The 17,716-nt window shown below is 45.7% G+C and overlaps 1 protein-coding gene across 3 annotated transcripts in view; it reads left to right on the top strand.

Moving 5' to 3' along the window:
• The window catches only part of DPYD (dihydropyrimidine dehydrogenase), a 1,476,885-nt gene that overhangs the window by 1,065,488 nt on the left and 393,681 nt on the right, over positions 1 to 17,716 (top strand). For all 3 annotated transcript variants that reach the window (XM_030205306.1, XM_030205305.1, XM_030205304.1), the window contains one exon: positions 3,313 to 3,396. In XM_030205306.1, coding sequence (XP_030061166.1) covers positions 3,313 to 3,396 — 84 coding nt within the window. The remainder of the gene's footprint in view (positions 1 to 3,312; positions 3,397 to 17,716) is intronic.

Here is a 17,716-nt window from a genome sequence, read left to right as displayed (position 1 = left end):
GCTGGGGATAGTGCAGGCCATTTGTTAGCAGTGCTTAGTAAAAGATCCCCATAATATATTTTTTAATAATTCTTCTTCCTTTTATGTGAAGTTTTGTAGTTTGTCTACCATTTTTTTTAACTTTTATTTATATAGTTTTTTACATTTACATTCCCAACATAAATGTAATGGTAAAAAAAGGCAAAATAATAATTGAAAATTATAACCAAGGTAATCCATTCCCCTTTAACTTTGTCCACAATTCATGGATCCAGATACTAAGCAAAAAGAATAACTAAAAGAAAGGAAAATATGTTACATCATTGGAACATGAAGTGCACTACTAATCCAGGGAAATTTCAACTTAAACAACGCTCCTAAGTTGAGAACCTTTGTTTTATATACCAAGAATTCCCTTCTTCTCTTCTGTGTATCCCTTGCCAAATCAGGAAAAATCTGAATCTCACACCCCAAAAAACCTGCATTAGTATGGCGAAAGTAAGTCCGAAAAATGTTTTTCCTGTCCATCTCTAAAGCAAAGGTAACCAATAGTGTGATCCATTCTGTCACCATCTCCAATGAACGTTCTAAAAATTCAGTCAGATTTAATTCTGGAGCAGTTTGAGGTTGTCCATTAGATATTTTTGAAGCTCCTATTATGTACTGTAGAGGTATTTCCCTGTGTGTCTCACCTTGCTGGTCGGCCTGCATAATCCTATGCCATCAAAATGGAGTCTGCAACCTATGACCTGTACATCAGTGATTTAGCTAATTCAGCTTTCTGGAAAATCACTAGCATTCATGTAACACCAAGGACATGCTATGGGCAATCCAGCCCCCCCCCCTTTATCTCTCTGAGAAGCTGTAAGGGAGTGAGACATGGCCAGCAGGCCAGGTGAGAAACAGAAAATGCATACCACAATGTAATAACTTGAAGGTCAAGAACAACGGACCCTTCTTGCCATGCAGTGAGCTGAAGAAGATACAGTTTGGGTTCCTGCAGTCACCTGACTGAGAGGTATGGGAAAAAGCGGGAACAAGGAGAAATCAGTTAGTCGGAATCCTTGGAAGAGGGCGGAAGCTGGAAAGAAGACCAGAGAGACCTGATAAGGTCCACCATCTTATGAACTGTGTATCTGGAGAGAAGTACCGTTTGGTTCAGCTACCTGCAAGGAGTGACCTGTGCCCTCCCTGTCTGCTGCAGAGTACCAGTCCTAGCTCTGACTAAGACTCACTGGAACTCAGCTTGAGTCTGTGAAGTATCCTGTGCCAACTCCCGAGAGACTGCCCGGAGGTCAGCCTGTTGAGAGACACAGTGATTTATTTCCTTTTAGTCTGGGTTTAGTGAGTGGTAATTACCTCAGCAAAAGACTGGGTATAGTCATACCGTGATCAGGAGATAAGCTGCTAATAACCGTACTACCTCGTAACATAGTTGTAGCATTCCAATCAGTTGTGTAATTTTACCTGGTAACCAATAAGGAACAGAGTGTGTAGTGTGACAATATAGTTTGTAAGTTTATCAGCCAGTATTTTTGTATTCAGCTAAAGCTTTGCCAGAGTTTCTATATTTGTATCTTATCTATATTTTCTTATCTATAATAAAAGCTAATATATATTCCAGCCTGCTTTCAGTTGCATTTTTCTCTCTCTCTCGGAAGTAATTAGCTAGGTTCCAATCGAAGGTTCCCTCCCCTAGACCGAGTGCAGAGTATTTTGCTTGCAGATAGTTCTGTTTGGGGAACCTGGGACACAGGTAATTTATTACCTGTGATAAATAACCTACAGTACTGGGCTCTAGCAATAGGCAGAAAGCCCTCTGCAGGTATTTCCGGTACTTCCCCAAAGTATTTTTTTAATATCTCTAAAGCTGGAATTAACGGCGATTTAGGAAAGTTTATAAACCTCAGATTGTTCCTGCGACTCTGGCTTTCAAGGAATTCAAGCTTACGTGCTTGAGTATCCTTCTCCTTAATTAATATAGATGTAACATTTTGAAGTTTGATAACCTCCCCTTCCAACATTGCTACCTTATTTGATTGTTCTTGAAGATTTTTAGATAGATTCCAAGAAGATTGTTTGTTCCATTACCTCTCCCCGAAGGGAGTTAGAAATAATTAGAAAAGTAGTGTTTAAACCTTGGATTGCATCCCAAAGGATTTCAACATTACCACAGCCGGCCTTACCACTCCTCCGTTTCCTTTAGGAGTATCACTTTGGACTAAAGATGAGGGATTCTGCTCCTCTGTTGTTATTTTGCTCGGGTTGAGGCACTAACGGGTCCCCCCCCTCTCAACAAACAAGGGTTGCATTCCACCAATCACCTATGTCTGCTGCTTCTCCGTCAGCGCCAAGACACATCCAGGTCGCAGGGGGGCTGTGTTGGAAGGAGGGCTTTACGACGCTCCCTCTATGCTATGGTCCAAGTCTAAAGACGCGAATCCCGTTTGAGCGAGCATCTGCTCTCCAAGCGCTCTCACCCTGAAGGTCTCTAAGGTAGTCTGGCACACTGTGGGACCTGTAGCTAGGTTCGGGGAGGTAAGAACCTTAGCTTTCCCCTTCCTTTTCCCCATGCTGTTATTCAGGGGAGCTCCTGGCGTCTTTCCCTCTCAGATTCTCGTGAGCTACAAGACGCTCACACAGCTCCAGTCACCATTTTGGATCCCTCAGTCTTGAGTCTTCCATTTTAATTTAGGTTTTTTTTTACAAAGCCGTGATAGCATTTTTAGCTCACAGTAGAAATCAGCTGGCGGTAAATGCCGAGACGCCCATGATATTCCTATTGACATCTCAGCGTTTACCACCGACTTTCTACAGTGAGCTAAAAACGCTATCGCGGCTTAGTAAAAGACTCCCTAGGGGTCCTTTTACCAAGCTGTGGGGAAACGGGACCTGCAGTAGCGGCAAGGGTCATTTTTCCTGTTCGCCATGGCCCTTTTTGCCACAGTGGCTAAAAAGCCCCAAAACAAAAAGGCCAAGCAGTAAGAAAACTGAAGTGGCAGTAAGGGCTCCTGCGGTAACCTAGCAGCACGTGGCAATGCCCAGTTACCGCTAGGTTACTGCTGCTCTAACCATTTCTGTTTTTTTCCCCTGGAAATGGTGTGCCCTCACGTGGAATTACCGTCAGTGGCCACATTGGGCCAGTGGTAGAAACAGAATAGCGAGCGGTAAGCCTGTGTGGGACTTACCACCGCTCTGTAAAAGGGCCCCTGAATGAACAGAAGCTTATGGTCACGGGATAGTTGTAGGATGCAGTTTGGCTGCATCAAGCTAAGACAAAGTAATTATTTTGTTTCTGTTGACTGTTGATTATTCTTTTTACATGTTTTACAGGCTTCTGGTACTGATGCCTTGGAGTTGAATTTATCATGCCCCCATGGCATGGGGGAAAGAGGAATGGGCTTGGCTTGTGGGCAGGTAAGATTTTAACAGATACCAATTATGTATCTCTTTGGCAACCTAGTGTCAGTACATCAATCATTCTCACACTTTAGCACTAAAGACACATGAAATAGATCACTGGCCTGAAACTTTCAGGTCTGCTTACTTTAAATATTTAATATTTAAAAAGTGGAAAATGAGACAAGCTAAAATTGCCTCAAGTGTTTAGTTTTATCGAAGGGAAAAATTGCATTATGTGCTTGACAAGAAGCAATATCACAATAGTTTTCCAAGTCGCTGAGACAGAATCTCTTGAATTTGAGTACAGTATTCTTTGTTCATTGTTACCAGTGACCCATGATCCCTGAAGCAAAATACTATACAAATAGCTTACGTTCACTGTGATTTAGTGTGAGAGGGGGCACAACATGAATTGCTATTTATTCCTTTTAGCACAGTGACTTGCAAAACAGTTTTATCCTGTTCTTCCATGCATCACGTGCCAAATAGTTACGTACAGTGTCTTAATGCTAGAAATTAATTAAGGGAAAATAATGTCTTTACACAAAAAAGGACACACTTGGGAGGAAGTTATTAACGTGAGTTTTCTTTAAGATGGGTTATTTTACTGTTAATCTGGGTTCTTTGTAACTAGGCCTAATTCTTTGTCTTTGCAAACCACTGTGATCATCAAAGCTAAGCGGTATATGTTTTAATAAAACATAAAAATAAACATAATTGCATAAAATGGGACCTGTGCTAAAACAGCATGAGTTAGCAGTAAAATAACCCATTATAACAGTAGCCTAGGTTGATAACCACCCTTCTTAAATGAACTCTTCATCAAGCTGGGTTAAAAAAAGTCACCCCATATTACATATTAATGAGATGCAAAACATGCCAATGCATATAAAGCAACTCATTACTATGTAAATATTATACCGCGGCTTACTGGGTGCTCACCGAAAGCCATTGTGTAGCCTGTAAAATAATTACTACCCAGGATCATTAGGCCGCCAAGCCATGTCCCAATTTTTCTGAGCCGTCTGTTAAAGGTACCATCAATTGCAACAGATAGTAAGCTCCCATGCACCACCCCAGCCCAATCAAGCCCCCCCCCCCAAAAAAAAAAAATATATATATATATATATATTTCATCCCAACCAGCCCACAGGGTTCTAGGGCCCTTTTTTCTCTCCAATATACTTGTCACTCACATCATGGAAGACTCACTCTATTATATTGAGTTATAGGGCGTAATACAGGGGTTCTCAACCCACCCAGTCCTCAGGACACACGTAGCCAGTCAGGTTTTCAGGATAACCTCAATGAATGCATGAGATAAATTTGCATACAATAGAGGTAGCACATGCAAATCAGCCTCAAGCATATTTATTGTGGATATCATGAAAACCTGACTGACAAGGTGTGTCCCGAGAACTGGATTGAGAGCCACTGATGAATTATAAACAATAGCCATGTACTGTACATGTTTTAAAGCCAGATCTCAAAAGTAACTCATTCAGATGCAGTGGGTCAAGCTAGAATGACCTTAACAAGAAGACAAGGTTTGGAGAATTATTAGAACTGCTTGCTTCTTGTAATCGAGTTGCACCTACTTCTAGAGTCATTCCATTAAACAAACACTGAAACTAAAATTGCCTGCAAGAATGGAAGTGGTGCTCAGTATCTATTGTACAATCACATTAGCAATGATCACACATTAGTTTCTGCTTCCAGATGCATTCATCCATAAGTACATATGACAGATTTGTCTGCTAAAAACGGACATGGAGGCGACGCTAAACAATACATCTGGCACTGAATATTAGCATAGCACCATTTGTAAATAGAGCCATTGGTTTTGCTAATGCAAAATTATTCTTAGAATTGTTGCCTTTCTTTTTCTGCCAGATAAACATTGAAAAATAGCACCAATTAGCATCATTTTCGGTAGCTGCTGCCAAATTAGTGATTCAAATCATAAGAGGCAACTTTTATACTTGTCATTGGGGGCTGAAGTGAGCAAATAAGTGTTGCTGATGGAAATTTTTAAGCAAGCAGCACTCAAGAATATTTTTCAGATGTTAATATGTGCAGTATTCTGTAATCTAAAAGCAATTTTTGCATCACTTTAAGAAATCCAGGTAGCATCTTGTCACAGATTATGTTCAATAAGACAATAATGGTTAAAAATAGGACCCAAAGCTTAGTTATCATACCAGTGCGGCTTTGAACAATTTTCTGCATGTAAAGTAACTGCACACGAATCACTAATTAGCACATTTACATGACTTTTGAGCTCATTAGGTGATTTTGCATAAAACTTGGAAATGGGATTGCATGCACTAAAAGGCCAAATAGTATGAACTATTTTTCTGATATGCAATAATGTATTCTAATTGGCCTACATATTTGCATCTGCAATTCCATTCACAGGTGAATACATCAGCCTCCACATTTGTAACAAAAGCAATGGAGGATGAAGCGAAATATCCAAGGTGAATAAGTGAGAGATTTGGGATTTGAATGTGGGTTTCCTTGCTTTTTGTGCTGCTACTCTAACCACTGGGCTACTCGTCAACTTTCTCACAAAACAAAATAAAATGTTTTACCTAATGCAGCTTTTCTTATTGTGCTTCACTGATTCTGCAGCTAGACTGGTTCTACCTCTGTCTTGATTTTTTAAAGACTTCTGACCTTTATCTGACCCACTACTGTAATTCGTCCTAATCTTTTCCATGTTACACTTGCTTTGAGCTTGTTCATTCCTTCCTTTGTTCTTTTCTTTTGAGTTCTGCTTTCTTATCTGTTGTCCCATTTCTTTGCACTGTATTGCTTTCTGAACCTGAATCACTTTTACTGATCTTGTAGTGCAATTCGCCTTTTCTTTCTTTCACTCATTAGCTTTCTTTCTTCTACCTGTTTCTTTTTATAGGATCACATCTAGTAACACCTTTCATTCTTTTGCCATGTAGTTGTATATTCATTCTTTCTCACCATTTTCTATTTTCCAATTCATCTTCTTCCTTACATCATTCTTCATTTTCTAACTTTGCCTCTCCCCTCTTCCTCTGTTTCTTTTACTTCAAGCCATATGTGTTAAGTTCAAGCAAAATCAATTTTAGCATGGGCTTACAAAAATTGGTTCATTGATAAGCTAGTTTAAGATCAATTGAAAAGAAAGTTTAGTATGTTTGCAGTAAAAATTGTCCAAAGTAAGGTGCTTACACTATTTTTGTGCACTGAAACCTAAAAATGCATTGACTAAATAATTTGAACTTGCAGCTTCTTGAGGGCATGCTAAATAACTGGAACATGCTTAGTTCTCTTTTCTCTAAGTAAATCTGGCACACGAGAGATTTAGAACACTCCAGATGAGGAGGTCAGAGCAGGGAGCTCCAAGACAGCAGAAAACTGATATGACTAGATGTTTAGAACTTTGACTTATGTGTCTATAAGGATTTTCAAACAACAGCGTCTAGAGGAGATGGTTGGGGTAGAAGGGAACATATAAGGGGAAAAGTTAGGAAGCAGTTTGGTTGCCCTGACTCTGGAACACTGGCATTAGACCACCTCAACAACTACCATGGTGTATAGACACAGTAATGGTCACACTTCACAATGTACTACCCTTCAAAGCTCTGCACTCAGAAAAAAAAATTGGATCAGTCCCCAAAAATATTTTGGGGTTCAGGTAGCTCTTTATTCTCAAGCTTCTAAATGTCTACAGTGGCCTTTGGCTACACTAACAATGTTAATGACAGAAAAGACTCTTGTAATTGTTTGAAATACATTTGCCTTGGGCTCAAATGTGTACCTTCTCTGTCACCTCCCTCTCTATATGAGTTGATGTCTCGTTCTACTTCATATCTCTCTCTCTCTCTCTCTCTCTCTCTGTTCTACCTTTGCTCTGTGAAAGCTCTCTTTATGTTTTGGTGGAGAAGATGCAGGCAGGATTCTGGTGCCCAGTGGTTAGTCACTTGCTCTAGGGTAATAGAAGTAAACTGTGTCTGATTGCCTGTGGTGCTGCAGCATTAATACTGGTGATTTTGAGAATCATGGCAAGATCGCATTACTTTTAAAGTATGCACATTAGTCCACAAAATTATTCACGGTGAAGCTCCAGCCTACATGTCTGACTTAATAGACCTACCACCCAGAAACGCTAAAAGATCATCTCAAACTTTCCTTAACCTCTACTTCCCTAATTGCAAAGGCATAAAATACAAGGCGCTGCACGCATCCACCTTTTCTTACATAAGCAGGCAATTCTGGAATATACTACCGCGCAACTTGAAAACAATCCACGAACTAACCAACTTCCGCAAATTACTGAAGACTCATCTCTTTGATAAAATTTACTGTAAGGATCAATACACATGAAGTCCACACTCACTGTTCCAGAAATACACCAATACATTCTTTTCTGAACTCTCATCCCCTGTAATTTTATCACACTTGAACCTTTACTCACAGAAAATGTTATACCGAATGTTCATCTGCTAAGGTTCTATTACCCTATTAATTTCCCGTTGTCTCTTTCCATTGTTCCATTGTTCTTTTCCTTGTCCTATTCCCTAACAATACCTTGACTCTGCTTTCGCTTAAATTTTCACAATGTAATCCATAACTGAATTGTAACAAATCATATTTCCATTATTTACAATGTATTGTAAGCCACACTGAGCCCGCAAATAGGTGGGAAAATGTGGGATACAAATGCAATAAAATAAAATAAATGAGGGAAAGCCATCTATACAGAAGCAATTCAGACTTTTGATCCTCTGAAAGATAATGGAAGTCTTCACAGACACTGGGTGGCTTTTGCCAAGTTTTATGAAAAGAATGGACAGATCAAGGATGCAGGGGCATTCTTTGAGAAGGTTATCAAAGTCAACTATACAGGTTGATGACCTGGAAAGCTTGTGGTGTAAATATGGTGAGATGGAGCTTCAGTATACATGTTATTATCAGGCCCTTCATCCTGTGGAAAGCCACAGCCATGCAAGGAAAGAAGATGGTGCACTTCAATAGAACCGAACCAGTGTAGAACCACTTGTACAGATCCTTCAAAGTCTGGTCCATGCTGGTAGGAAAGTCTGGGCACCTTATACTTCCCAGCAAAATTTGTTGACTGTCCGTACTTTGATAGTTGCATGAAAGGAATCTGCATGTACTCAAGCCTTTTCAATAAGTGGTCCTAACTTTGGAATAGCTTTGCAATTGTATTACATAAAGAACATGATATTTTTGGTTTAGGATGAAATTTTAATCATGGTTATTTGTATGTGCATTTTAATATTAATATATAAATGCATTTTAAGTTAATTTTTAGAGTCTATTTTGCTATGTTTTATATTTATGGTTATACATGTATGTTTGTGAAAAACTGAGAAGTGAATGATGGGTGGGTATGAATTTAATAGTAAATGAGGGCAGAATAAGATCACCAAGAGCCTTCAAAAAAGGGGACAAACCTTTAATTTGTGGACCAGACATTAAAGAAATCTAATGTCAATCACAATAAACCCAATTATAGGGTAATAGCAAATGCAACTACCAGAGAAGCTGTGCCTTCAGGTACTCTGGGTCAGCATTCTACCAAAGAATGGCAGCAAACCATTCTTTGGTGGATAAAGGTGAGCCGGTTGATATTGTGTATCTGGATTTTCAGAAGGCGTTTGACAAAGTACCTCTTGAAAGACTCCAGAGGAAATTGGAGAGTCATGGGATAGGAGGTAGTGTTCTATTGTGGATTAAAAACTGGTTAAAAGATAGAAAACAGAGAGTAGGGTTAAATGGTCAGTATTCTCAATGGAGAAGGGTAGTTAGTGGGGTTCCCCAGGGGTCTGTGCTGGGACCGCTGCTTTTTATCGTTTATTCATTTGCTAGACCGTCACTTATTACAAAGGTAAATCAGAACAGTTTACAATATAAAATAACATTTAAATAATATTAAAACAGTAGATAAACATACTCTGAAATCCATTTATGATAGGAAAGCACTACAAAAAGACAACACACATGCAGATTTCACAGACTGTAGTAATAAAAACATTAGTAAAAACACAAAGCTAATGAATTTTTTTTCTTTCTTAGTATATCCTTTACTTCTATTTTAAATGTTTGCTTCAACTGACTCTCGAAAAAGATATGTTTTTAAAATTTTACGAACATTCAATGATCTGTAACACTTCTTCTTTGGTCATACACCTGTGGCCATGCACCACAACAAAAACTTCTTTTTATATGCAATTCTGGTCCTTCTGATGGTGTCATAGGGCTTTGAGCTTTCTCTCACAGCATTTCTACCTTCAGTCTTGCTAATACTAGTCTCCCTGCTGGTGCACCTCCTCTCCTCTTGATGAGCCACATGAACACTTCTTTTTTTTTTTTGCAATTCTTGCCCATTCTGATGATGTCAAAGGGTTCCAATCTTTCTTTATCTCAACATTCTAGCCCCCAGTCTCACTACTGGAGCAAGACTCAGGGCCGTGCCGATGCGGTAAGCGAGGTAAGCGCCGCAGGGGGGCGGCCACCTCTGGAGGGCGTCGCCGCGGTGCTTACCCTCGCCCCGCGCCGCCGAGGCCTTTAAATCATTTGGTCGCAGCAGCGTCAGTAAAAGCGCTGCCGACCAGTGGCATAGCAAGGGCGTGGCGGTGGGGGCGGTCCGCCCCGGGTGTCACCAGAAAGGGGGGTGCCGCCGCTCCCGCTGCTCTTCATCCTGGCACCCCCCCCCCCCGCACCAGCCCTTTAAAAATAAATTGCCGACGCGATAGCGAGCGCAGCACCTCATGTGGAAGTAAAAGAAGCGGATCCGATCATCTCATTGGGCCTTCCCTCACTGTCCCGCCCTCCTCTGACGCTATTTCCTCTAGGGCGGGACAGTGAAGGAAGGCCCAATGAGATGATCGGATCCGCTTCTTTTACTTCCACACGAGGTGCTGCGCTCGCTATCGCGTCGGCAATTTCTTTTTAAAGACCGGGTGGCAGGGGGAAGACGAGGCAGGGTGAGGGTGGGGGACAGATGGGGTGAAGGTGGGGGGGGGTGACTCGGATAGCAGAAGGGACTGGGTGGGAGACAGATGGGGTGAGGGGGACTCAGATGGGCAGAAGGGATGGTGGGAGACAGATGGGGTGAGGGTGGGGGGCACTTGGATAGCAGAAGGGACTGGGTGGGAGACAGATGGGGTGAGGGGGACTCGGATGGGCAGAAGGGACTGGGTGGGGGACAGATGAGGTGAAGGTGGGGGGGACTCGGATAGCAGAAGGGACTGGGTGGGAGATAGATGGGGTGAGGGGGACTCGGATGGGCAGAAGGGACTGGGTGGGAGACAGATGGGGTGAGGGTGGGGGGCTCTTGGACAGCAGAATGGACTGGGTGGGAGACAGATGGGGTGAGGGTGGGGGGCACTTGGATAGCAGAAGGGACTGGGTGGGAGACAGATGGGGTGAGGGGGACTCGGATGGGCAGAAGGGACTGGGTGGGAGACAGATAGGGTGGGGGGGCACTTGGATAGCAGAAGGGACTGGGTGGGAGACAGATGGGGTGAGGGTGGGGGGCACTTGAATAGCAGAAGGGACTGGGTGGGAGACAGATGGGGTGAGGGGGACTTGGATGGGCAGAAGGGACTGGGTGGGAGACAGATGATGGGGTGAGGGTGGGGGGCACTTGGATAGCAGAAGGGACTGGGTGGGAGACAGATGGGGTGAGGGGGACTCGGATGGGCAGAAGGGACTGGGTGGGAGACAGGTGGGGTGAGGGTGGGGGGCACTTGGATAGCAGAAGGGACTGGGTGGGAGACAGATGGGGTGAGGGGGACTCGGATGGGCAGAAGGGACTGGGTGGGAGACAGATGATGGGGTGAGGGTGGGGGGCACTTGGATAGCAGAAGGGACTGGGTGGGAGACAGATGGGGTGAGGGGGACTCGGATGGGCAGAAGGGACTGGGTGGGAGACAGATGATGGGGTAAGGGTGGGGGGCACTTGGATAGCAAAAGGGACTGGGTGGGAGACAGATGGGGTGAGGGGGACTCGGATGGGCAGAAGGGACTGGGTGGGAGACAGATGGGGTGAGGGTGGGGGGCACTTGGATAGCAGAAGGGACTGGGTGGGAGACAGATGGGGTGAGGGGGACTCGGATGGGCAGAAGGGACTGGGTGGGAGACAGATGGGGTGAGGGTGGGGGGCACTCGGATAGCAGAAGGGACTGGGTGGGAGACAGATGGGGTGAGGGGGACTCGGATGGGCAGAAGGGACTGGGTGGGAGACAGATGGGGTGAGGGTGGGGGGCACTTGGATAGCAGAAGGGACTGGGTGGGAGACAGATGGGGTGAGGGGGACTCGGATGGGCAGAAGGGACTGGGTGGGAGACAGATGGGGTGAAGTTGGGGGCACTTGGATAGCAGAAGGGACTGGGTGGGAGACAGATGGGGTGAGGGTGGGGGGCTCTTGGACAGCAGAATGGACTGGGTGGGAGACAGATGGGGTGAGGGTGGGGGGCACTTGGATAGCAGAAGGGACTGGGTGGGAAACAGATGGGGTGAGGGTGGGGGGCACTTGGATAGCAGAAGGGACTGGGTGGGAGACAGATGGGGTGAGGGGGACTCGGATGGGCAGAAGGGACTGGGTGGGAGACAGATAGGGTGGGGGGCACTTGGATAGCAGAAGGGACTGGGTGGGAGACAGATGGGGTGAGGGTGGGGGGCACTTGAATAGCAGAAGGGACTGGGTGGGAGACAGATGGGGTGAGGGGGACTCGGATGGGCAGAAGGGACTGGGTGGGAGACAGGTGGGGTGAGGGTGGGGGGCACTTGGATAGCAGAAGGGACTGGGTGGGAGACAGATGGGGTGAGGGGGACTCGGATGGGCAGAAGGGACTGGGTGGGAGACAGATGATGGGGTGAGGGTGGGGGGCACTTGGATAGCAGAAGGGACTGGGTGGGAGACAGATGGGGTGAGGGGGACTCGGATGGGCAGAAGGGACTGGGTGGGAGACAGATGATGGGGTAAGGGTGGGGGGCACTTGGATAGCAAAAGGGACTGGGTGGGAGACAGATGGGGTGAGGGGGACTCGCATGGGCAGAAGGGACTGGGTGGGAGACAGATGGGGTGAGGGTGGGGGGCACTTGGATAGCAGAAGGGACTGGGTGGGAGACAGATGGGGTGAGGGGGACTCGGATGGGCAGAAGGGACTGGGTGGGAGACAGATGGGGTGAGGGTGGGGGGCACTCGGATAGCAGAAGGGACTGGGTGGGAGACAGATGGGGTGAGGGGGACTCGGATGGGCAGAAGGGACTGGGTGGGAGACAGATGGGGTGAGGGTGGGGGGCACTTGGATAGCAGAAGGGACTGGGTGGGAGACAGATGGGGTGAGGGGGACTCGGATGGGCAGAAGGGACTGGGTGGGAGACAGATGGGGTGAGGGTGGGGGGCACTTGGATAGCAGAAGGGACTGGGTGGGAGACAGATGGGGTGAGGGGGACTCGGATGGGCAGAAGGGACTGGGTGGGAGACAGATGGGGTGAAGTTGGGGGCACTTGGATAGCAGAAGGGACTGGGTGGGAGACAGATGGGGTGAGGGGGACTCGGATGGGCAGAAGTGACTGGGTGGGAGACAGATGATGGGGTGAGGGTGGGGGGCACTTGGATAGCAGAAGGGACTGGGTGGGAGACAGATGGAGTGAGGGGGACTCGGATGGGCAGAAGGGACTGGGTGGGAGACAGGTGGGGTGAGGGTGGGGGGCACTTGGATAGCAGAAGGGACTGGGTGGGAGACAGATGGGGTAAGGGGGACTCGGATGGGCAGAAGGGACTGGGTGGGAGACAGATGATGGGGTGAGGGTGGGGGGCACTTGGATAGCAGAAGGGACTGGGTGGGAGACAGAATGGGTGAGGGGGACTCGGATGGGCAGAAGGGACTGGGTGGGAGACAGATGATGGGGTAAGGGTGGGGGGCACTTGGATAGCAGAAGGGACTGGGTGGGAGACAGATGGGGTGAGGGGGACTCGGATGGGCAGAAGGGACTGGGTGGGAGACAGATGGGGTGAGGGGGACTCGGATGGGCAGAAGGGACTGGGTGGGAGACAGATGGGGTGAGGGTGGGGGGCACTTGGATAGCAGAAGGGACTGGGTGGGAGACAGATAGGGTGAGGGGGACTCGGATGGGCAGAAGGGACTGGGTGGGAGACAGATGGGGTGAGGGTGGGGGGCACTTGGATAGCAGAAGGGACTGGGTGGGAGACAGATGTGGTGAGGGGGACTGATGGGCAGAAGGGACTGGGTGGGAGACAGATGGGGTGAGGGTGGGGGGCACTTGGATAGCAGAAGGGACTGGGTGGGAGACAGATGGGGTGAGGGGGACTCGGATGGGCAGAAGGGACTGGGTGGGAGACAGATGATGGGGTGAGGGTGGGGGGCACTTGGATAGCAGAAGGGACTGGGTGGGAGACAGATGGGGTGAGGGGGACTCGGATGGGCAGAAGGGACTGGTTGGGAGACAGATGATGGGGTGAGGGTGGGGGGCACTTGGATAGCAGAAGGGACTGGGTGGGAGACAGATGGTGTGAGGGGGACTCAGATGGGCAGAAAGGACTGGGTGGGAGACAGATGGGGTGAGGGTGGGGGGCACTTGGATAGCAGAAGGGACTGGGTGGGAGACAGATGATGGGGTGAGGGTGGGGGGCACTTGGATAGCAGAAGGGACTGGGTGGGAGACAGATGGGGTGAGGGGGACTTGGATGGGCAGAAGGGACTGGGTGTGAGACAGATGGGAGAAGGGGCATGGAGCTGGAACAGGTGTCTGAAAAGTGAGCAGGAGGGAGAATGGGGTCATGCCTTTGGGCAGGGGTGGATGGGAGAATCAATGGATCTGGAACTAGGGGCAGCCGCAGGTGGGAACTGGGAGCCGAAAAGAGGGGGCAGTGAGAGAGGGGGGATAGATCCTGGATGGAATGGGGAGTGAGAGGAAGGGCAGACCCTGTATGGATGGGAGGGGGAAAGAGAGAAGGCAAATGGTGAATCGAAGGAGCAGAGAGAAAGGGCAGAGAGTGGATAGAAGAGCAGACAGTGGATGGAAGGGGGCAGAGATAGAGGGCAAATGCTAGAGGGAAAGGAGAGAGAGAGGGCAGATGGTGGATGGAAGGGGGAGAGAGAGATGGCAGACTGGGGCAGATGGTGGATGGAAGGAGCAGAAATAGAGGGCAGATGTGGATGGAAGGTTTATTAGAGAGGGCAGACACTGGATGGCAGAGAGAGAGCGAAGACAGATGCTGGATGGAAGGAAGACGGTGAAAAGAAGATGAGGAAAGCAGAAACCAAAGACAACAAACTGTAAATATATATTTTTATTATTTTGCTTTAGGATAAAGTATTTTAGCTGTGTTAATAAATGTTTATAAATAGAACATGTAAATAAGGTAATCTTTTTATTGGACTAATTTTAATACATTTTGACTTAACTTTCAGAGAACAAAACCCCCTTCCTCAGATCAGGATAGGATACTGTAACAGCACTATACTGTATTGACCTGAGGAAGGAGATTTTGGCCTCTGGAAGCTAAATGTATTAGTCCAATAAAATGGTATTATTTTATTTTCTGTATTTGTTTTATTTCTATTTGTTAATTTTAAAGTGGTGATTGGTATTTGTTAGTTTTTTCAAATTTACATCTGCTGTCTTTATATTTTGCACAGTTCTAGGAGACATTTTCTGTTTCTGTGGTGTTGCATTGTATGCAGAGTCTGGCATTGGGGGTTCAGTTTAATTTTTGTCTAAATAGAAAGTTTATGATTACTTATTCTATAGTGGATTAGGGTGTATCTGTGTTTGTGAAAGACATGGTTTTCAGTTGGCATTGACTGTGCAGGATTGACGATCTGTACTATTCTGTCTGGTTTTGTTTTATAATAGATGAATTGATGTTCTAGTGCTCACTGTAGTGCTTAAGATGCTTTCCTTTTCCTTGTGTGACTTGTAGAAACGACTGCTTATGGTATGGTAAAATTGCTCTATAGGTCGTGAGTGTTTTGTATTCTCGGTATGCCTAGTACTGGATTTGGGGGGGAGGGGGGTGTTAAACAATGACCGGCCCTGGGTGTCAACTACCCTAGCTACGCCACTGCTGCCGACGTCTCCCTTCCCTTGCACTCATTGGTTCCCTCAGTGTCCCGCCTTCTTCTGACGTCAGAAGAAGGCGGACACTGAGGGAACCAAGAGCGCTAAGGGAAGGGAGACGTCGGCAGCGCTCCGCTTTCACTGACGCTGCTGCGACCGGAAGTAAAAGATTTAAAGGCCCCAGGGTGGGGAGGGAAGGGCAGAGAGGCATGGATGGGAGGGCAGAGAGGCATGGATGGGAGGGCAGGGCCCAGGGAGAGGACAAATTGCTGGAAGTGGAGGGGAGGGGAGAGAGGAGGCAAGGATTGCTGGCTATGGATGGAGGAGGGAAGGGCAGAGAGGGACAAGGATGGACATGGGGGCCCAGGGAGAGGACAAATTGCTGGAAATGGAGGGGAGGGGAGAGAGGAGGATTGCTGGCTATGGATGGAGGAGGGAAGGGCAGAGAGGGACAAGAATGGACATGGATGGGAGGGCAGGACCCAGGGAGAGAGGAGAAATTGCTGGAAATGGATATAGAGCAAGAAATGAAGAAGAAAGGAGAAAAGTAAAGAAATAAATGGAAAGGAAGCCCTGGAAATGGAGTTAAGAGGACAGATAGCAGCAGAATCAGATACTGGACCAGCATGATTGAAAAAAGAAAGTCACCAGACAACAAAGGTAGAAAAAAGTTATTTTATTTTCATTTTAGCGTTTGGAATATGTCCACTTTGAGAATTTACATCTGCTATCTTATTTTGCAATGTATAGCAATTTGTTTCTAAGAATATTGCTGACAATTCCTTTCAGTGTGGCAAGTGGGGGGGGGCGTGATCATTTTCACGGGGGGGGGGGGGGGGGGCGCCAACTGATAGTCTGCATGGGGGCGCCAGAGACCCTAGGCACGGCCCTGGCAAGACTGAGGTAGATCTCTTTGCAAGCACACTTAGGGCCCTGTTTACTAAGCCGCGCTATAGTCACACTAGTGATTTTAGTGCATGCTAATGCTATAGACACCCATAGGAATATATGGGTGTCTCTAGCGTTTAGCGCATGCTAAAAATACTAGCGCACTGTAGTAAACAGGGTCTTTCATTTACTCTTCATGAACCACAGGGAATGCTTCTTTTTATATGCAATTTCAAAACCTTCTAATGACATCCATTCTCTTTCTCACGGCATTCTTGCCCTCAGTCTCGCTGAAATAATGCTGAGGTAGGTGCAGGTGCATTTCTTCTCCTCTCAGTTTTATAATAGCAAATAGGCACATATCTTGTCTGTATAAAATAGGCACAGCCTATACACCTTCACAGTCTAGGCATCCTCGTATAAAATTACCCCTGTAATGAACAGTAATAAAATACTAGATAGAGCTATATGTTGTCCGAATGCTAAAAATTATCAGTAAAAGATAAAAACATCATGTTTTCCTGTGTGTACATAACTAATACAGCTAAAGCTTCAGAAATACTTTTACCATTGGTTTTGTTCCAAAACCGAGGTCAGCAAAATATTTTTTTTAAAAAGGAAATGCTGAATGTACAACAGCATCTTATCTCAAATATACAGTGAAAGACTATTGAAAACAAGAGATGTGAAAGTCTAAGCAATAAATAGATTTTAGGGTTTTTAAATTGCTATTGGTACAGGGGAGATATATGATTTCCTACCTGTTATTTTCTACCTATCTATTATAGTAATGGGGACTGAAAGCTTTCCCACCTGGCCACTAGAGAAAGCTATCCGTAACTGTTGCACTCATATATTAAAGGAGTTATATGCTTCCCTTTAAAATTTCTCATGTAAGACACAAACCTAATCAAACCTTTATACCCTCCAGCAGGTAACCTCTGCATGAACTAAAGAGCTGAAATATTGTTTAATTCACGCTATATACCATTTTTTTTACAGTTATATGGCTGGCATTATTTAGCTTTTGCTGAAACAACCAACATAAAATGTGTTATTCTGTTGGGGGTGGGGACAGGGGCAGAGAAAGTTACTTTTTATTATCTAGAAATTGTAAATGGTCCATTTCTTCATTTAAAAAAATTACAACTTTTTTATTCATAGTTTACAAATCGGATGTTTTTTTTGTATTATGCACATGAAAGATTTGGGGCTCCGTACTCTGGTGGACTTATCAATGATACTGGTTGCTAATTTTAGGTGATAAGCTGTGTACAGCTCTGGCAGTTCAGCATTCCACAATTAATCACTTCTGTTTGTGACAAGTGAAGAGAATAATGGTTTACTC

The sequence above is a fragment of the Microcaecilia unicolor genome, chromosome 6 (genome assembly GCF_901765095.1).
Source record: "Microcaecilia unicolor chromosome 6, aMicUni1.1, whole genome shotgun sequence".
Classification (NCBI taxonomy): domain Eukaryota; kingdom Metazoa; phylum Chordata; class Amphibia; order Gymnophiona; family Siphonopidae; genus Microcaecilia; species Microcaecilia unicolor.
This window is presented reverse-complemented; position numbering and strand designations above follow the sequence as displayed.